This window comes from Anoplopoma fimbria, chromosome 8, assembly GCF_027596085.1.
Source record: "Anoplopoma fimbria isolate UVic2021 breed Golden Eagle Sablefish chromosome 8, Afim_UVic_2022, whole genome shotgun sequence".
Taxonomy (NCBI): Eukaryota; Metazoa; Chordata; class Actinopteri; order Perciformes; family Anoplopomatidae; genus Anoplopoma; species Anoplopoma fimbria.
The window spans coordinates 28,393,669-28,415,512 of record NC_072456.1 but is presented as its reverse complement, the minus strand read 5'-3'; the positions used below and the strand labels follow the sequence as shown (position 1 = coordinate 28,415,512).

The following is a 21,844-nucleotide window of genomic DNA, read 5'->3' as shown; positions in this document are numbered from 1 at the left end:
CTGTCCCACCTGTCCCCAACTGTCCCACCTGTCCCACCTGTCTGTCCCACTGTCCTGTCCCCACTGTCCCCCTGTCCCCACCTGTCCCACCTGTCCCCAACTGTCCCTGTCCCACTGTCTCCACCTGTCCCCATCTGTCCCACCTGTCCCACCTGTCCTACCTGTCCCCATCTGTCCCACCTGTCCCCACCTGTCCCACCTGTCCCCCCCAACTGTCCCACCTCCTACCTGTCCCCAACTGTCCCCCCTCACCTGTCCCCACCTGTCCCACCTGTCCCCACCTGTCTCACCTGTCCCCATCTGTCCCACCTGTCCCACCTGTCCCACCTGTCCCCACCTGTCCCCACCTGTCCCACGTCCCCACCCCCCGTCTCCGTCCCCCCGTCTCTCATTTCACGCCTGCTGTCGGAACATTTCTTTATTCCTGGTATTAGTGCAGAAACTGCTGAGAGGTGCACTTATTGTTCATTATTGTGAAAAAAAACGGTGCGTTTTGATTTTTATGATCTGCTTTCTTGAGAGCACTTAAGAAATGCTGAGGAGGTTTTTTATTATTTTGTTATGATCCATTCCCGTGACTGGAGGGCTGTTTATGATCGTCCGGGCTTATATTTCTGCTATGGGCCACTTCATCGTGTGACACACTGGTCCTGCTGGTCGACCACACTGGTTTTAAAGTCACCATTGATTGTAAACATTTCAACCGTTTCCCGTCAGAAGTATTAATTCTGTTTTTCTGCTGTAGCTTCTATATTTGACTTTATTTGTATTGTCTGTGCTGAGACAGAAGCTTCAGAGCTTTGTGTCGGGATGTGAAGTCTGTTTCACATTCATTTAGATGATATATATATATATATATTTTAATAAATATATATATATATATTAATAAATATATATATATAGGCCTAATGCTCTTGACCCAGTGTTCCACAGTAAAATAAATGACTGATGTTCTTGTTTCGTTTCATTTGATAACTGGCCCAAAGCTGATAGAAATGTAAATAAATATGTATAGATCTTTTTTTTAAAGTCTCCCTAAAGAACATGAGCAGATCATCCTGATGTGAATATTACTGCTGTCTCCAGTAATAACTGTATTGATTACCAATAGTTTCTCCAGCAGCAGAGACCTTCTGCATTTTCATATTTTTGTACAATGTGTTGTAAATATGTTGCAATATGCCGAGGGGTATTTTGATATAAGTCTGAATAAATATCCATATTGCTGTAACGCACGTTCGTGGTCCTTTGTGTCGAATTATTTAAAGTGTGGCTTCATTAATTATAATTACTACAATGCAATAAAGTCAAACACCCTCACATGTGCAGATATCAATAACTGGATGGAAGAGTGTTATTGTTATCATCATGATTACTATTATTATTATGACTACCATTGGTATTATTATATCATTGTTACTATAATAGTATCATTATTTTAAATATTATTTTTGTTATTAGTATTTTAATTATTACTATCTGTATTATTATCTTGTATTAATATAATCATTTTCGTTATGATTATTTAATAATGCTGTATTCCTTTTATTAATCTCTACTTCATTATCATATTCTGTCTGTTGTCCATTATCAGGTTTTTTAAATTAACAAAAAAATAATTTAAAAAACAGGTCATTTTTTATCTGTCAAAAACTGAATTTATAATAGATAAAGTAATAAGTAATATATGCAGGAATGAGATTAATGCAGTGAGCGCTCGTCTTCTTCTTTCTAGAGGATCTGATTAATATTTCCTCTGAAGATCAAAGAACATCAGACGGGATTCTCTGTTCAGATGAAACTCTCGTCTTCAAACTGATTATATTCCTGTTTAATTATCTTAATTATCTGCTTATTGTATGTAAAGCACTTTAACATGTTTTGAAAAGCTTTTTATTAGAAAAATATGTGAAATTATTAGAATACATTTTGATTTGAGGGTTAAAATCTATGAAATGTTTCCATATTTCAGTTTCTCTTTGTTGACTTTGTGCTGATAACATCTAAACTCCTCCAGAGCTTCAGAGGGGAAACGTTCCTGAGAACCTGAAGCAGATGAATGAAGACGTTTCTCCCGGAGGATGAACCCACTGAACCAAACAGTCTGTTTGCTCTCACGAGTCCTCTGATGAGTCGGGTTATTATTATTTATTCACAGAACATGAGAACTCGATCTCCTGGTTCACGTATTTACATTCACAGAAAAAATACTCTTCTCTTTACATGCTGTCACATCTTTACACACAGTCACTCCACCTCGGCCACGTGAGCCACCTCCACCTCCATGGTCTGGATGACCTCTGGGGCGTCCTCCATCTTGCCGTCGGTGAGTCCCTGCTGAGCGAGGACGTAGTTCACCACCTGCATGATGCCCTGGTCCGTCAGCGTGGTGGTCGCCAGCGAGCCGTCGGCCGCCGCCTGCACGGCCTGCACCGCCTCCACGGCCTCCACCGTCTCCTCCGTGATCAGCACCGTCTCGATCTCCTCGGAGGCCGGCGGCGGCTCGGCCGGGCGCAGCTCCGGCGGCAGCTCTGAGGCGAGGATGGAGACGGCGTGCTCCACCTGCGTGCCCTGGTTGTGGAACTGCAGCGTGTCCTTCTCCAGCATGATCTTCCCCGGCAGGTTGTCTCCGTGGAACTTGGCCATGTGTTTGCGCAGCGTGCGGGCGTCGATGTGCGCCTCCTGGCACATCGGGCACACGTACGGACGCTCGCCCGTGTGCGTGCGCACGTGACGCTTCAGGGAGCGAGCGTCGGCCCACGCCACGCCGCACGTCAGGCACTCGAACGGCTTCACTCCTGAGGAGGAGAGAGAGAACCATCAGACAGACCAGAGAGGAGCTGCTTCATTAAAGCTTTGAGACAAACAGGCTGTTGATGAATTATTCTCTGAAAGTCAACAAGGCTCTGCTCTTAATATTATTAATATTATTATTATTATTCTTAAGCACTTTTCTACTATTCTTTCTATTGTTTTGAATCTTTGTTGTCATTACTTCTATCTTATTCTAGTTTGCGATGGTGTCAGTATTATTTATTTCACACTTAATAATTGTTAGTACATTTTTCATCTATGTTTATTTTTATTATTATTCTTATGTTGTCATCTTTTATGAAGATCTGGCACAAGAATTTCCTTTAGGATTAATAAAGTTCTATCTTATCTTAACTGACAAAATTCCATAAACTATGCTCCACTACAGAGAGCAGGGGTTATAATTATGTGTAAACTCATATCTCATATTCATGGACTACTTTATTACCTTTATACAATCCCTCTTTCATAAGAAACAGGTTTAATATCCTCTAAACTATCTGATTTGAAATAGTTACTCAAATGTAGATTTTTAAGACTTCTTGTTTGTAAAACATCTAAAGACAGTAAATAGTGTTTTTCATCAGCTTCTGTCCTTAAATTTCACAATAAAAGCCCAAGACATATACTATCTTTGTTTATAGGGCTTTTATAAAGGAAATAAAGTAGCAGTTCTGAGATTTTGCACCACGAATACCATAACAAGGGCAGAGCAGACCAGATCCACTTATCCCCCTCTTACCTTTCAAAATAAAAGCCTTAGACATGTACTATTTACATGAGAGCATTTTCACATGTTCGAGTTATTTATTCCTCAAACCTCCGCCGTGTAAAGACCTGCAGACCGACGCTACAGAACAAAGGATTTCTATCCTGGCTGCTTCGTCTCCTCCGTCCTAACGTCCTCTGTGGGAGGAGCTAAGACGTGTCTTACCCTGGTGGTTGTTGACGTGGCGTCGGTACTCTCTGAGCTGAGTGAACTTCCTGCCACACTGCTCACACTCTCTCTCCAGGTTCTGCTTCACTCGGCCTTTCTTCCCGTGAGTGGCCTTCTTCACGTGTCTCCTGAACAGAGCCTTCTCAAAGAACTCCTTCCCACACACGTTACACCTGAGGACACGAGAGGACACATGAGGACACGAGAGGACACATGAGGACACGAGAGGACATTAGGTCTGTTGCTATGGCATAACTTTTATAACTTTAAGAGATCCCCGATTATGGTTTTTTTGCCACCGATACTAATAACCAATCATAGATGATCCATAACGTCAGATGCAGATCCCTTTGTTGTTTGATTATAGCAGCTGGTCTACAAGGATCCAGAATATTTATTTTATTTTTCACCGTGGCAAAAGTCATTTCAACGCTCTGAAGTCAGTAAACCATCAAAAATACTAAACGTTATACTTTTACTTTAGTAATTTATAGTGTTTTCTTTCTTCATAAAAACATTCAAATGATAAGGACATAGAATATTGTATTTTATGGATTAAAACAGATTTAGTCATTATTAGTGTTATTGATGTATTATAATCTTAGCGCTAGTGTTAGGAAGTTAAACGTTAGCGGTGCTGCTAACGTTACTAGCTCTCCTCCTGTTAGCCGTTAGCTTCATATTTGAATGGCTCCCTAATGGTGTCAGCGTGTTTGGGAGCTCTGGACTTACTTAAAGGGCTCGGCCACGCTGTGGGACTTGACGTGGGAGTACCAGTCCTTCTTCCAGCTGTAACACTTCCCACACACCTGGCACTGGAACGGCTTCAGGCCCATGTGCTTGTTCATGTGCTGCTGCAGGTCTTTAGCTTCATAGAAACGCTTGTCACAGCTGCAGGTCAACAGAGGTCATAACGTTACAACAGTCTCCATGAGGACAGAGGGACAGAGGGATGGGTGGACAGAAGGACAGGTGGACAGATACTCACTGAGCGCAGGCGAACGGACGGACGTCGGGTCTGGGCAGGTGTTTCTTCAGGTGTTTGCTCAGAGCAGAGGCTCGGTGGAAAGTGGCTCCACAGGTGTTGCAGAGGTACTTAGACTCACCTGTGGAGGTATTTGAATGGTTTATGGTGAAAACAGACACAAACATCTGAGACATAAAAACATGTCCTCACTTTATGACAACATATGACATATGTCTTTGTCTGTGTGATGACGATGTTGAGGAGGGGCTCTATGTTTCAGGTGAAGCCAGCAGGTATCTGACCTACTTTTCTTCAGATAAGCATCTTCAGATGAGAGATGAGGTCTCATTTTAAACTAATAAAAATCTAAACCATCATCAGATAAGAGACGCAGGGTTCTCAGATCCTCTTCCATCTCCACACTGATACAAACAGAAAGCACAGTTCTTCTGATATCAAAACCTATCCTTCATATGCAGATGTGTTTGTCACATAGTTTGAATGTATTCACATAAAGATATGTGATGATGATCATAGATGGTGTGGTGGACTCTGTGGTGGAGGTCTGTGGTGGAGGTCTGACCTGTGTGCAGGCTGGTGTGCTCCTCCATGCTCCTCTTGCTGACGAAGGACTTCTTGCAGTATTCACACTGGAACTGTTTGGTGACGTCGTGCAGCGCGCGGTGCATCTTCAGGCTGTGTTTGTGGGCGAACGTCTTCCCGCAGACCTTACAGGAGTGAGGACGCACGCCGGTGTGGTTCAGCATGTGGATCCTCAGAGAGTAGAGCTTCGGCAGCGTCTTCCCGCAGATGTCGCACACGAATTCTCTCTTGGTGTGCGGCGACGACGTCTTCTCGTCCAGATCGCCGTCCGGATTGGCCTCGACGCCGGGCTCCGCGGGCAGTTTGACGATGGGCGCTCGCTGACTGCTCTGCTGCTTGTGACGGGCCAGGTGAGCTCGGAGCGAGGCGGCGTACTGGAACTCTTTACTGCACAGCTGCAGGGACACAAACGCACCACGGTCACCTTGAATAGCAATATCAATATATCAATATATCAATATGAATATCAGCTTCATTAACACTCTGAAGCCCAAAACCCACCGGAGGGATGGAAAAGCATGTTTTCTTTTCCATCTTTCCGACGGTCCTGGAACACATCATGTGTGACGAATGTTTTTCAATGAAACGGAAACGAAGCTTAAAATTGTGATATTTCATCAAAAACATTTATAAAAAAACCTAAAATCTATTTTATTCGATACTCACGCTGCATTTGTACCCACGAGCCTTCTCGTGTTTGAGCGTGTGCATGATGAGTGCGTAGCGTCTCTGGAAGGACGCGCCGCACTCTGAGCAGGTGTGTTCTCCGTCATGGGCCGACTCCTGCTTGGCTCCCGTCGTCTCAGGCTCCGCCCCTTTAGTCCCCGCCTCCTCCGTGCTGAGCTCTGCTGGCGTCTCCGTTTCCACGGCGCCGGGCTCCGGATCCGCCCCTGACTCAGACTGACCTTCACCTGGCGACTCCGCCGGCTGCTTCGGTGGTCGTCCCCTCTTACCCGTCCTCAGAGGCACCTGAACACATCACGGACAGTATCAGAGGTGTAACGGACCCCTTCAGGGTTCAGCTCTCATGTGAACTGATGATTAATGATTCATTTAACGTTCACCATCACGCTGGGAGATAAAGTTCAATTCAGTTTATTTTGTAGAGCCCAGAATCACAAATTACAATAAATTTGCCTCAGAGGGCTTTACAATCTGTACACATGCGACATCCTCTGTCCTCCCTCACACCCTCACATCCTCTGTCCTTAGACCCTCACATCCTCTGTCCTTACCCTCACATCCTCTGTCCTTACACCCTCACACCCTCACATCCTCTGTCCTTAGACCCTCACATCCTCTGTCCTTACACCCTCACATCCTCTGTCCTTCTGTCCTTCACATCCTCTGTCCTTACACCCTCACATCCATCTGTCCTTAGACCCTCACACATCCTCTGTCCTTACACCCTCACATCCTCTGTCCTTCCCTCACATCGGCACAGGAAAAACTCCCCTAAAAACCCCTTTAACAGGGAGAAAAAAGGAAGAAACCTCTGGGAGAACGACAGAGGAGGGATCCTTCTCCCAGGATGGACAGAATGCAATAGATGTCATGTGACCAGAATGAACAGTACCTTCGTAGCGGGCGCTCTCGGTGAGGTCGCCCCTCTCTTGGCCTCCTCCTCCTCCTCCAGCCCCATGTGCAGACGGGCGTACCCCCTCTGCGATGGAGCGCTGCCTGAGCCGTCTCCTGTTGGGGTCGTCTGAGGCGTCCTGTTTGTCTCCGTGGCCTTCGTCAGCTGATGGATCCTCCTCCTCCAGAGGAACGTACTCCTCCACCTCCACGTCTCTCTTCACCTTCGCCGGACGTCCTCGTTTACGTTTCTGTGGCGTTGGAGCCGATTCTACCGTCTCCTGAGGCTCCTCCGCCGCTTCAGAGGACGGTCTGATGTCCTCTGAGGGACTCCCTTTGTCCGGGTCCACGTCCATGACGAAGGCCTCGTGGACCGGCGGCTGCTCCATCGCCAGGCAGGCGGACACCACGGCGAGCGACTCGCTGGCTCCGGCCTGCCCGCTGTGAGTGACCACCGTCATCGTGTCTTCCTCCAGTCCGTCCGCGCCGCCGGAGATCAGAGTGAGCGTCTCTCCCGGCTCGGCGTGTCCTCCGTGAGCGATCAGAGTCACAGTCTCGTTCTGCCCCGCCTCCCCATGATGCACCTCTTCTCCCTCTGCAGCCTCGGTCACGACGGTCATGGGCTGCTGGATGTACGTCTCCTCTGGAGGCGACACGAACGCCACGGGCTCGCCGCTCTGCATGACCACGGCCCGGCCGTCGCTCTCGATGGTGACCATGAACGCCGTGTCGTCCTTGGCACCGTCCTGAGCCGCCGGCTGGCTGGACACCACCGTGTGCACGTCTCCTCTCTGGTACACCGTCAGCTTCTGCTCCTCCACCTGCTTGTGCACCGACTCACAGATCTGCAGAACCTCCGTCATCAGCAGGTGGCGAGCCAGGTTGGCGATGTCGGCCATGACGCAGAAGTTAAAGGTGAGCGTGGACGTGTACGCAAAGTCCAGCAGCGGCAGGAAGCTGACTTTAGTGAAACCTAAAGAGAGAAGGAAGGTTAAATATTATTTTGCATAGTGATTTGTTTATCCATCGGCAAAAATGTATATCTATTTTATAAACTATTAATGTTGCAAATGGGATGTTTGGATAGATGGTCCCGGGTACAAACACGTAACATGACTAGTAACCATGGTAACGTCATCAACGACATCAACAGCTGTTGAGGTTGAAGCATATGGAGGTTCAGTTCAGTTACATTATGATGCGTTCAGGCTCTGCTCACTGAAAATGAGTATTGTCTGAAGGTAAATTATAACGTCTACTTTTACAATTTGTGTTTGTGCCTTACTTTTTATTTTCACTGCGGGATATTTTATCCCTTATATGATGTGTTCACATGTAATCTGTAAAATGTAGAGTTGGTGATAAACTAGAATAAATAAATGTTTTCACATTAATATAAAATAGATATTAGAGATGAATTATGATGTTTAACTTCCTAACACTAGCTCTAACATTATAACACATCATTAAAACTAATAATGAATAGATCTGTTTTAATCCATAAACAATCTTTTATGTCCTTATAATTTTAATTGTGTGATTTTATGCAAATCAACTCTACAAATGAATATAACAAAGTCAAAGGAAATAAATGATAATAAAAATAGTTCAGTGTCCTATTAGATAAAACAGATATTAACAAGCTGCATCATTTGCAGTTGAAAAAAGGTCATAAATCACAATATATCGTGGTTATTTCGTATGGTGGGGCTTCTGGTGATTCTCACCACTAGGGAAAACTTAGTGTCATCGTGAAACGTTTTCAGGACGTTGATGTCTCACCGGAGAGGTCGACCACGGCCTCGTGGGTGGAGGCGGCGCCCTTCTCGAAGAAGAGCTCGTTGAAGTACTCGCTGCACGCCGCCAGCACGGCCTTGTGGGCGCGGTGCTCCTCCCCCTCGATCAGCAGCGTGATGTCACAGAACTGGTTACTGAGGCGCTGCTGGTTCAGTTTGTCCAACATCGTCTGACTGTGTTTGGGTAAGAACTGATTCACCTCACCTTTACTGTCCACCTGGAGGGAGGGAGGGGAGGGGAGGAGAGAGAGAGAGAGAGAGGAGAGAGAGAGGGAGAGAGAGAGGGAGAGAGAGACACACACACACACACACACAGATTAATAAACCATCATAAACAGCCTCTGAAACAAACAGAAGTAAACGGTGAAACCTACAAAGACGAGTTCGTGTTTGGCCGTCGTCTTGGATCTCAGTTGGGAGGAGGAGTCAGTGAAGGTCAGGCCGTCTTCTCCCTCCTCCTCCTCCTCTTCCTCCTCCTCCTCCTCGGTGGCGTTGGTGGCCGCCTTGCGTCTCCCCGGCCGGGCGAAGGGTCGAGGTCCGGAGCCGTCGTCAGCGCCGCGGCGGCTCTGACACGAAGGACACTCTCTGATGTGGTCTTTGACGTTCTTCAGGATTCCTGAGGGCCACAAAGCAACCGTCAATCACCATGACAACGCCATCATCTTAAACCAATGACATCACAATCAACCTGCAGAACTATCAATTATTTTATCAAATCAATCAATCAATCTGAAAATGACTTTCATAGAAAACCACAAGCTGAAAATATTAACAGTTTATGTTGAAACATGTTCAGATAGAAAAAGAAAAGTCTGAGTGGTGCATTCAGGTACAATCAGATAGTTAGGGAAATCCACGTTATTTAAAAATATCCTGTACATTTCGTGATCTTTAAATTGAACAACACTGCAGGGAATATAAATCATTATTTATTAAGATTTTATTTTATTTATTAGATCCCCAAATAAATAAATAAATAAATAAATACTTTTCCCGGGGTTCAGATAAGTGATAACTTAATATTAACGTCAAACAAGTGCTAAAAATCCCAAAACTATGTGGTGCTGCAGACACGTCCTGGTCTACACATCATTTTCTGCCGACTAAAGAAAACATCTTTGTTGGTACAGATCCCTGCAAAAAGCACACAATAATCAATTAAATATGTAAAAATAATCGTTTTATTTTATTTTACTATCTATTGAACTCACCATCAGATGAGACAAAGAGATATACGTGTTCAGTCACATGTTCACTGTTTGTTTCTCTGATCAATATGTTCAAATCAGCTTCAGCTGATGTTGAACTCATCAATACGCTCTTAAATATGATGGTACGTAAAAACACATTTTGGCCATTTAAACTACATTTAAAACACTAACCTCCTTCATTTGTTTGTTGAACTGTGAAGATTAAAGTTATAAGTTAGTATAAGTATAAATAGTTTCTGTTTACTGTGAACTTCATCACATCCTGAGCTGAAGCTTAAAGATCCCTCATTCTAAAAATACTTTATATTTGAGATTTATATAGTAGATTTTACATATATTGCTATATGTATTTTCCATTATATATTTATGTTGTTGTTATACTGTGTTTTAAAGTATACTTTTACATTTTTTAAGTCATTTTTCTATATTAATTAACTTGAATTAGTAATTTAATAGAATGTTTTAGATCTTTTTATTGTAATGTTTTCTATTCTATCTTTTTGTTCTTGATTTATTATTTTTACAGTATGTTATACATGTTTTTTGTGTGTTTTCTCAATTCTATGTTGATGTCGTATTTTTATATATTTTTTTTAGTTTTAAGGGTTCATGAATGCACCAAACATTAACCTTCATGGCAATAAACCTTATTTACATTCTGACTGTTTAATGAGACAAACCTGCCTCAGACCACAAGACCCCCAAGACCCAGAGACCCACAAGACCCAGAGACTCAAGACCCAGAGACCCACAAGACCCAGAGACTCACAAGACCCAGAGACCCAGAGACCCACAACACAGGACCCTGAGACCATCACAGGACCCTGAGAGACCATCACAGGACCCTGAGACCATCACAGGACCATCACAGGACTCTGAGACCATCACAGGACCCTGAGACCATCACAGGACCCTGAGACCATCACAGGACCATCACAGGACCCTGAGACCATCACAGGACCAACACAGGACCCTGAGACCATCACAGGACCCTGAGACCATCACAGGACCCTGAGACCATCACAGGACCCTGAGACCATCATAGGACCATCACAGGACCCTGAGACCATCACAGGACCCTGAGACCATCACAGGACCCTGAGACCATCATAGGACCATCACAGGACCCTGAGACCATCATAGGACCAACACAGGACCCTGAGACCATCACAGGACCCCATCACAGGACCATCACAGGACCCTGAGACCATCACAGGACCCTGAGACCATCATAGGACCCTGAGACCATCATAGGACCCTGAGACAAACATAGGACCATCATAGGACCCTGAGACCATCACAGGACCATCACAGGACCATCATCACAGGACCAGATCACAGGACCCAGAGACCATCACAGGACTGTGAGACCATCACAGGAACAACACAGGACTCTGAGACCATCACAGGACCCTGAGACCATCACAGGACCCTGAGACCATCACAGGACCCAGAGACCATCACAGGACCCTGAGACCATCACAGGACCATCATCACAGGACCCTGAGACCATCACAGGACCCTGAGACCATCCCTCACAGGACTCTGAGACCATCACAGGACCCTGAGACCACCACAGGACCCAGCACCGTCAGGGTGAGTCCCCTCTGACGGGCTGTGGCGGTCCTCCTGGTCCCATGAGCACCGTATATGTCTACCCCGGCTCTCTGCCCCCCCTCACCTCTCCACCAGTACTTCTGGGAGATGGAGTCCCAGGTGAGCTGCTGGTTCAGGTGCTCTCCTCCGGCGGTGTGAGCCCCCTGGATGAGCTCCGCCCTGAGGCCGTCCTGCAGCACCACCTGCAGCTCGGTGAAGCCGTCCTGGCCCTTCAGCCGGCGCTGGTAGAACAGGGTCCCGTCCCGCACCACGTAGCAGGTGGCCGCCTTCCGGATCTTCCTCTTGGTGTTCCCGGGCGTCCCCGGCGCGTAGGGCTCCCGCTCATCGGTCAGGTACCGGATGATGGCCAGGTAGCTCTGCTCACACGACATGCTGCTCCCGGGAGGCCCGCTGCTGCTGGAGGAGCGGGGGGGGCGGGGTTATGTTCAGGAATATTTATCAAGAATTTAGGACGCGTTCAGACGGGTATGACGTGGAATAAAAACGCCAAAAACAGCATTTTGCATTTGTTTCCAGGGTGGAACTGCAGTTCGTAACCGTCGGGTGGATTTGACCGAACAGACAAAATGGCTGCTGCACAACCGGATGCTGCGTCATCAGCGGCGGAAGTGCGTCGTCGCCGTTGTCCGCCACCAGAGGGCGCGATGTGCAAACTTATAACTTCTCATAGACTCTCACTGTTACTTTATATCTTAGAATACTTTTGTTTTCATTCATTTATTATTTTTACTACTATGTAAGTTAATCATTAGATTTTTTAAATGTGTTTTTTAGTCTCATTATTTATCATCATAGTATTTGTATTATTTGTACTTTCATATACATCTCAAATTGCTGTAGGATTGTTGTTGTTTTATTTTCTATTTTATTCATATTATCTTAATATTATTATTATTTTAATTAATTTAGTTATTTCCATTAATAACTTAATTTATTATTATTAGATTTTGTTTGTTTTTTTACTTATTTAGTTTTTTTTATTAATATCTTACTTTATCATTTTTAGAGTTTGTTTTTTCATTAATATCTTACTTTATCAATATGAGATTTTTTATATTTTATTTACTCATCAAACTGTGTGATTCTCTACAGAATGATTTAAAGTGTTGAATATATTCATATTTTCAGTTCAAGCACATGGGAAATAAATAATAAGTAGATATATGAAGTGTCAGGTCAAAATGATTGTGTCTGGTTTTGATTCTTCTTCTCATGTTTCTGTCAGTATCGGTTGTAAAGTAACTATGAACTATTTATATTGATTATAAATCTTTATTCTCTCTTTAATCATGAATGAATGAATGAATGAATAGAATTGTGTTTTTATTGTGTGTTACCACGAGCAGAACAAATACAACAATGAAATGATGTTAGATTATTCTCTTTTGTAATTCTCTGCATTATGTGATGAACTATTTTAGTGTATTGTTTAAGAATGTTTTAATCACATACAGTAAACCACACTGTACCAGTGCAGTAGTTGATCTCAGTGTCTGAAGCCGCTGCAGCTCTGAATGTCACCTTTCTTCACCTGTTGAGTCATTTCAGTCCATCACACAGCAGCTGTGGTGACTGTTAGTCTCTATCAGGGTCTCTGTGTTTGGAGACTATTAAACCAGACGGAGTGTTTAAAGTGTTGAAACAAAGAAAGAGGAAGAAAACCTTCTGATGTGACGGTGCTTCACTATAAAGTCCTTTATTAAAAACAAATATACACAAAGCTGACAATCACAGAACATGTTCAGAGTGAAGCAGAGTCAGTCAGAAGAGAACATTTAACTTCTCTGAGTCAACAGAAGGTTCACTGTAGTTTATTATTTGAAGACAGAAGTTTATGTTTTACTGATTCGTCAGAATTATTCAGGAGGAATCCTCAGAACCAGTTCTCAACTAAAATAATACAGAAAGATTTACCTGGAGACACAAATCTCACCATAGCCTTCACAATTAAAACATGTCTCCTTAATAAGAATTAAAACATGCATCTTTGATAATAAGTAAACGTGTATAAAGAGAGTTTAAATGTTAAATAAACAGAATGAAGTCTGCAGGTGTTAGTTTATCTTTCAGCAGCTCTCAGATCTGCTCTGGTTCAGGTAACCTAGAGGACAGGTGTTCTTTAATATTTAAGAAGTGAGACATTAAAGACGTTAAAGACATTAAAGACGTCTCAGAGGAACTATAGAGAACAAAAAAGGTTGTGTACTAAATAATGAACCAAACCCTTAAAATAAAAAATAAAAAGTAAAATACCATATGATCCTGTTTATAATATAATTGGACTGAATGTTTGGGTTTCCTTTGTGACATTATTGTAATATAATATATAATATAATGTGTAATATATTGTAAATCTTGTTTTTAAATCTTTTGTTGTTTGTTTTAAAATGAGCACCATATTTAATAAAGTTGGCATCGTTCTGCTGGCACGCACTTTGTTTTTCATCCTGTGGGTGAAGTGAGGTGAGGGTTTGATTCATTTCCTGTTTGAAAGTATTTTTTTATGTAAGTCAGTTTGAAAGTAGGTTACTTGATAAACGTCCTCTGACAACATGTTAGAGTTTGTTTCTTTATCTTTATAGTGACACAATAAAAAGTCAGATTTTCAACATTAATACGCTGCAGAAACTCAAAATCTTCCTCATATATTTTTATCTAATTATTAGACAAAATATTTGATAACAATAAATATCAGAGGGACTAGTTTTAGACGATGCATCTTGATTATCTGTTTGATTATAACACAACAGTTCCTGATATATTTAATAAAACTTGAGTTCTCACAGCTCATATATATAAGTTATCTTTCATTTTGTTTCAATGAATCTCTGCAAATAAATTTGTACTTATTCCATAAACAGATTTGATCACTTACTAAGAGCAGAAACACTTTGTATTTATTTATTTATTGTCATAGAGGAGATCAGGTTTAGTTTTATAATCAGCCTGAAGAGTAGATGATCTGTAACGTTTTCCCTGCAGGAGATAAGTCCTCCTGTCTGAGTCCTCTGAACACAACACATCAGCATCCTGAAGGTCACTGATCAGCTGACGGATTAAAGAAACGCTACGATATAAAACAACAAATCACAGTTTGATAAGTTATGATAAACAGCAGAAGAAGAGAAAGTCTGGAGAAGCTGGAACCAGTGAAAGTCTGACTTTGGGACATAAATCCACTTTAAAATGACAGTGAGGAACTTGTATCTGGTCCTGAACCAGTCTCAGTGTAGTCCTGATCCTCTATAGACCTCCATCAGTAAACAGACCATCAGAGAGAAGATCGTCTGTTTCTATAAAGTTATTCTTAAAGCTCGTCATCGGAGCCACCGGGTCGGATTCTGGAGAAACCAGATGAGATCATGAAGGTTCACCAGAAACTCCTTCAGACCGCAGATCCAGCAGAGACCAGTCCACCGTGGACAGACCCAGATCCAGCAGAGACCAGTCCACCGTGGACAGACCCAGATCCAGCAGAGACCAGTCCACCGTGGACAGACCCAGATCCAGCAGAGACCAGTGGACAGACCCAGATCCAGCAGAGACCAGTCCACCGTGGACAGACCCAGATCCAGCAGAGACCAGTCCACGCTGCTGGAGACCCAGGCCGTATCTGTTGTGCCTCCCGTACCCTCTGGAGGGAAGGGAGGCACAGGAGAACCAGAACCAGGACTGAGTGGGTCAGACTGTCAGACCCTGCTGCAGTAAAATGAGAGGTTTTCTAAAGGGAGTCTGGTGCTCAGAAACACTACTACTTCTGTCCACATGGGGCGCCAGAATCAACACTAAATGAAAGTTCCTCATAGCAACTTTAAGGAAACATGCAGCTCAGAAACTTCACAGTCAGTTTCAAGTTGCTCTTTTATTGTGAATCAACCTCACCTCTGACTTGTGAACTCAAACACACCGTCACACAACAACAATATTGTAAATGTTAAACCATTTACTTTACATACATTGGCCTGTTTTTATTTTAAATACCATCACATAGTGAAACATGTTCTGCATGTATTGTATATATATAAATGATCTCTAAAAGTCAGTCTGGAAAATGTAAACAGATGCCAAACAGAACCTCCAGAGTCTCTGAGAGTCAACAAAGAAACATCAGTCTGTCAAAACTGCTTTTTATTTACAGTTTGGCGTGGTAAACCTGGAACATTGTGAGGTGATGAGTTTCCTGACACACCCTGAATAGACCGTCAGAGACACAGCGGTCTGTAGTTTGAGCTCCAGCTCCCTGAACCGCTCTGACCTGGAGGACGGACTCACAATCTGCTGCTCATCCATGTGTCACATACCAGAGACATCAAACACCGAGCCTCACTGCATTCCTCTGAATGAGAATATTTATTGACTGAAGTCTCGGTGTCAGACACATTTCTGCTGTCATGTCTTTGACTCGTCTCTTTGAGGCCTAAAATAAACCCTGAACACACGTTTACTCACTGAGTGAAGCTGTGACTCTTTTCTCTGTCTGCTGGACTCTATAAAGAGAAATAATACATAACTAAACAAGTGTGGAAATATTAAATTATTTATTTTCTTGTTTAACTTTGATTCCCTCTCTTATGAGGCAGAGATTTATTATCTTTACTCTTAGTTGCACCTCAATACGAGTCAACCAGACAACAACCTCTGGTTCTTTAGAGTGAAGTCGCTGCCTCATGTGTTAAAGCTGCATTCTCTCTCCTGTCCACCAGGGGGCGACTCCTCTGGTTGTATAGAAGTCTATGAGAAAATGACTCTACTTCTCTCTTGATTTATTCCCTCAGTAAACATTGTAAACATGAGTTTATGGTCTCAATCTCTAGTTTCAAGTCTTCTTCAATACAGCATGATGTTCATTTAGTAAATGATGCTCCATTTAGAGTCAAACAGACCATAAAGCAGGGGATGCTTTAGGGCGGGGCTAATTACAGATGTCTCTTTCTCAATGTAAGTCTATGGGGAAAAGTCATGTGATGGAACAGGAAGTTGTATTGACGCCGTTTGGCTACAATGTAGTCGTCTCTCCCCCAGACATCATGTTTATATGTGATATGTTTCTTTATGTGCTGCCTTCTGTCTCATCTCTGTCTTCGTCTTCTTCATAGTGAATGTCAGCGGTTTAAAGCCTGATGGTCTCTTGGTAAAGTCGAACTAGAAGGACACTCAGAGACACTCAGACCTTCACAGAGGTCATACCATTCAAATGAAAGCATGTGTCTCCTAAATGTTCCGGGTTCTTCTTCGGTCCAGGCTGCATCCTTCCTCCAGGTTTCATGAAGATCAGTCTGACAAACAGAATGACCTCTTTGGTTAAAGATCATTGCTACTGTCAGCTGCTTTATGATTTGGTGAGAGAAGCTTTTATCCTTGGTGTCTCTGCTGTAACAGAGACTCTCGTCAACGCGACGTCCTGATGTTCTCCTCGTCTCTAACCTTCAGACATCAAACAGCCTCCGGCCTTCAGACCTCAGACCGGGTCCTGATCTCAGCCCCTATAACCCTCACAGTCGCCCGTTTACCGTGTGGTTCTATATTTGCTGTGGTTCTATATTTGCTGTGGTTCTATATTTGCTGTTGAATCTTTTTCCACTCTCAGTTGAAACCAGTATTGACTGTACACACATCATTTTCCAACATTAATAATCATCTGTTCAAGCTTAAAGATTTGACCTTGATAAGATTTAGATTGTTGATCTGAGATTTTATTTAATGTCCCGGAATAAAAGCCTGATATTTTTACTTCAAACCGGTTAACATAGACTTCTATACAACCAGAGGAGTCGCCCCCTGATGGACAGCAGAGAGAATGCAGCTTTAACACATGAAGCTCTGACTCCACTTTAAAGAACCGGAGGTCGATGTTTGGTACAAGCCCACGTTACGGAAAACAATAGGAGAGTTAAGTCCAATGACTTTGATCCGAGGGAACAGGAAGTGTAATAATGCTGAGTCATGTCTGGTCTCAGGACTCCTTCCTGCAGCTCCACAGGTCTGAGGTCTGCTTTGTGATCTGTCCTGTCTCACTATAACGTCTCTGAACCGGAGCTAGAAGGCAGCCGGAGGTCTTCAGTCTGACTGTGACTCCTGCAGGAGATAAAGGAGTCTGACTGTCTGAGGAGGAGACTCTTATCTGCCACTGTCTCGTCCTCTCACATGTCCAAGGACATTAACAGAAATCACTGGAGGATGTAAACATGCAGCTGTCCCCGCTTCACTAATAACACCATCATGATTCAGAGTTTCTCTGAGTGGAGAACACAGACGGAGGACGGTGACGTCACAGATCAGCTCTGAGCTCATCCTCCAGAGCGTTGTTGTCTGGCTGAGACTCGCTGACATTTACAGGTATTTACAGAATATTGGCTATAAAACAGCGTCTGACGAGCTGTAAAGCATCCGGAGCTCTGTGGGTGTTACTGGAGGTTGGTGAGAAGACAGAGAATAAGTCAAACTGTGGGACTTCTGAGGGAAATAAAACGTTTTATTATTCAAAATTCATGATTTGTGTTGAATAATTAAAGAGTGGCTCAGTGTGCACGCATCCAGGTGAAGATGCTCAGGTGTTTAGCTGCTTGATGACCAGCAGGTGGAAATGATCTGAGTTGGTTTGTATGATCAAGATGATTAACTGGGTTCTTTAGATTAAACTGGGCGGGAAGATGAGGGTTCTAAAAACACTGGGGAAATATTACTACCAAAGAATGTATGGTAAAAAAAGTATTCAGCAAATTCGCTCATTTTATTGACTCATTAAATTTAAGAAACATTTGATAGACATGAGTGTTCAGTCAGTGTTGATATTTGGAGGATTCTTTACATATCTAACATTTTATTGTTATATGATGCAGATATGAAGCTTTATATGACTTTGCTTCTTCCCGGAGTCTTTGTGCTTTCTCGCCTCGCAGGTTTCCATAAATCGTGGCTGTACCTGGACTGTGGTCGTGCCTCCTGATGACACCCACTGCTACTACCATTATTATTATTAGTCACATTACTAATACTATTCCCTGTACTATTACACTTATTGGCTTTGCTTCTTGGGTTCTACAGGTTTCTGGCAGCGTTATGATTTCTGGTTTTTATTAAACTAGACGGGTTTGAAGTTGGGATTTAACTAAAAACTCTTTCACACTACCAACAGATCAAATGAAACTCTACCAGCAAAGTTTATTAATCTATTAATGTTAATGTAAAAACATGATAAACATGTTCAGGATGTCCATAAACGTCCTGAGAGCCCAGTCCAGCTCCTGGAGATGTGTTTCCTTCACCCTGACAGAATAAAGAGCCTCTAAACTCTGATCACGGAGGGTTTCCACTCAGAGAGGAACACGTGTTTGATGGTGTGAGAAGAGTCTGTTTGGTGAAACTCCATCCAGCCTGGGCTTCAGGCCAACAGACGGATTAACGGGCCTCCGTTCATCGCTCCTCTGTGACCCTCACCGTCGGGGAGATCCACAACCGTCACACAACAACCTCCCCTCTGTGGCTTAGCTTCATTCTGCAGGAAATGAAAAGCAGCCACGAGCTCATCCACGGCTAACGAGAGAAACCAAAACCTAGAAATATACTGGGGAGCAACATCTCCCACTAAGAGACTGGGAACACACAACGCTGGTTAACTGGTCCTGGATCCACCCGACTCTCTGTGAACATAATCCTTTATTCTGCTTCTCCACCAGAGAAGAACCAGAGAGCTTCTTTATTCTGGAGGAATGCTGCCAGCAGAGAATCGGAGAACTATAAAGGGAACCAGTATGTGACTGAGCTCAACTTTCACCTCCGGTTCCCACAATGCCGAGCGTTCTGCTCCTCAGAAAGAGAGTTGTTCTTTTCTTTAAATTTAATCCAGAGTCTTTAATCTGACACCATCATCACGAGTTGGCTGAGTAAACACCGAGCAGAGCTCCTCCTGAGTTCTACTGGGAGAACGAGAGGATTCACATCAGCTGTTTGTTCAGGTTTACACCCATGAAATGACTGTTTATGTCCAAATATCTGACTGAATATCAGTTAATCATAATTATTATAATACCTTCATTTATATAGCGCCTTTCAAAACAGAGTTACAAAGTGCTTCACAATAAAAACATCAACGCAAATAAGATCCAGAATCAAAGATGTAAAACAAGATGGAGAAAGATGTTAAACAAAAAAAAAACAGCCAATCTGTTAAAGTGAGTCTTCATAAGAGATTTAAATATGGTAATGAATTAGTAAGTGAGCTCTTACCATAAATCCTCCAGTTCTGTAAAGTGAAGTCAAAGCTTCATGTCTTAAAGCTGCATTCTCTCTACTGTCCATCAGGGGGCGACTCCTCTGGTTGTATAGAAGTCTATGAGAAAATGAGGGATGGTGGTTTGTTCTTAAAAATCAAACTATGACATATGAAAGAGGAGGATGATTACAGAATGAATCTGAGCCGCTCCCATGGAGGATCACAGGTTACCACATGTTTCCTTTTGCCTTGAACTAATGACCTCTGTGTCTCAAGCCAGCAAACAGAACATGCTGCCACATGAACACCATCTACGCTTTCTGATGGAGTTTAACAAATCTAAAGCCATGATGGAGGTCGTCTAATAAAGACAGACAAGTTTACTTTTCAGGCTTGTGTCATCTGTAATTCGTAGCTAAATCAACAAAAAAAATATGCCATAATTTAAAGATATCCCACGAAATAATTTTGTATGTTTTCAACGTCATCATGAACCAGTAAGCACAAATAACAAAAAAACACACGCAGGAGGTGGATTAGTCAAACAAATCTGAAGTCAATGTTGATTCATTTGTCAGTCTGCATACCCAAAACAACGATCTTTTCCTAAACCTAACAAAGTATTTTTACAACCTAACTAAGTTGTTTCCTGTGAAGAATGAAGTTTATTTTGAAAATACTGTATGCTTGTAACAAGCAGAAATTGACAAGTGTTGCTGGAGTTTTGTAGGAAAACGTCATTTTCTCATACTTCTACACAACCAGAGGAGTCGCCCTCTGATGGACACTAGAGAGAATGCAGCTTTAAACAGGAAGAATCAGAGGTTGATGCCTGTTTTGGATCCATACCTCCACCTGTTACTCCTCCCATCAAGGAGTTTGTCCCCTGACTTCCTGACTAATGAAAGCTAAGAGTATAACTAACAGACTGAATCATGTGACTGTTTGGCTCTGCTCTTCATATCAGGGATAACATTTTAACAGTTGTATATAGTTTTAAAACAACGCTGTACCTCACCAGTTTTATTCTTGAGGTCACATGATCTCCTTTACTCTCACTCAGGTTTACTAATGAAGATTTTAAAGCCAAAGATTCTTTAGAAATAAAGGAGAATTCCCTGAACCATAATCCCTAAGATGTTCAGCAAAACATCCAGAGTCTTCCCCTAAATGTGAACAAATATAATTAAATCCAAATTCCAGACTTTAAGGAGTTGGTTTACCAACAAAATTTAAAAGCACATGTTCTTATTTCCCATAGTTGAGTCTCATCATGAAGATTGGATCACTTTCTAAATGGAGACAGAAAAAGTCTGAGAACGATGATTATGGAGAAACAAGGACATGGTTTCTAGAAGAAAAACGTTTGTAAGCACGACACAAAGTTCATGATTTATTGTCTGAGCTAAAAACAGTTAGTTACATGTCCTACCATCTGGTGTTATTGTCAGATCATTGGAGTTAAATATTTGAATATTATGTTAATATAATTGAATACAGGCACAGTCAACTATTACTGGTGTGAGTCATCTGTAATTCTTCTGGATATCCTCATTATAAATAACCTTCAAACTAAATTTCCTTCTTAGCAGTCAGTCTAAAATATACTGTGAGTTTTATTTAATCTGCTTTTTAATGACTTTTCTGAAGTGTTTCCACAGGAGTGACGATGATGAATGAAGAATCTATTCATTGTGTTTAGAGCTGGTATTTGTGCATGTTGTCAGATAAAAAACAGGGTACACAGATATTATTAGAATTATACTTTATGTAGAATTAGATTCCAATTCTAATAAGTCCAGATCGTTGTAAAGTCCAAAAGTCAAGATTTGATGCAAAGATAAGATACATTTTTTCCCAAATTTCCACGTTTTTATCCAACTAAATATTCTTCTTCAATCCATATTTGTTGGTGTCTAGCTTTTCAAAAACAACATTTTCACTGCAGTCAAAAAACAGTTTGCTCTCCAGCTGCTGTATTGACCGGGCGGCCCAGCAGCAATCTAACAGCACCATAAACTACTTAAATATAAAACCACAAAAACATCAAATCAAACCTTAGAAAAATTAGCGTTTCCTGAGGTTTACTTATCTACTACAGAAGATGCTATT

The 21,844-nt window shown here is 42.6% G+C and overlaps 1 protein-coding gene across 1 annotated transcript; it reads right to left on the bottom strand.

The window, feature by feature from the left end:
- Window positions 1–1,893: 1,893 nt before the first annotated feature.
- zbtb11 (zinc finger and BTB domain containing 11) lies at window positions 1,894–12,137 on the bottom strand. The gene is given in 11 exon segments (XM_054602532.1): window positions 1,894–2,798; window positions 3,749–3,924; window positions 4,484–4,642; window positions 4,740–4,857; window positions 5,302–5,716; window positions 5,988–6,290; window positions 6,898–6,982; window positions 6,984–7,869; window positions 8,679–8,910; window positions 9,067–9,308; window positions 11,585–12,137. Coding segments are annotated over 11 exon segments (3,474 nt in total). The 5' UTR covers window positions 11,892–12,137; the 3' UTR covers window positions 1,894–2,247.
- Window positions 12,138–21,844: the final 9,707 nt, after the last annotated feature.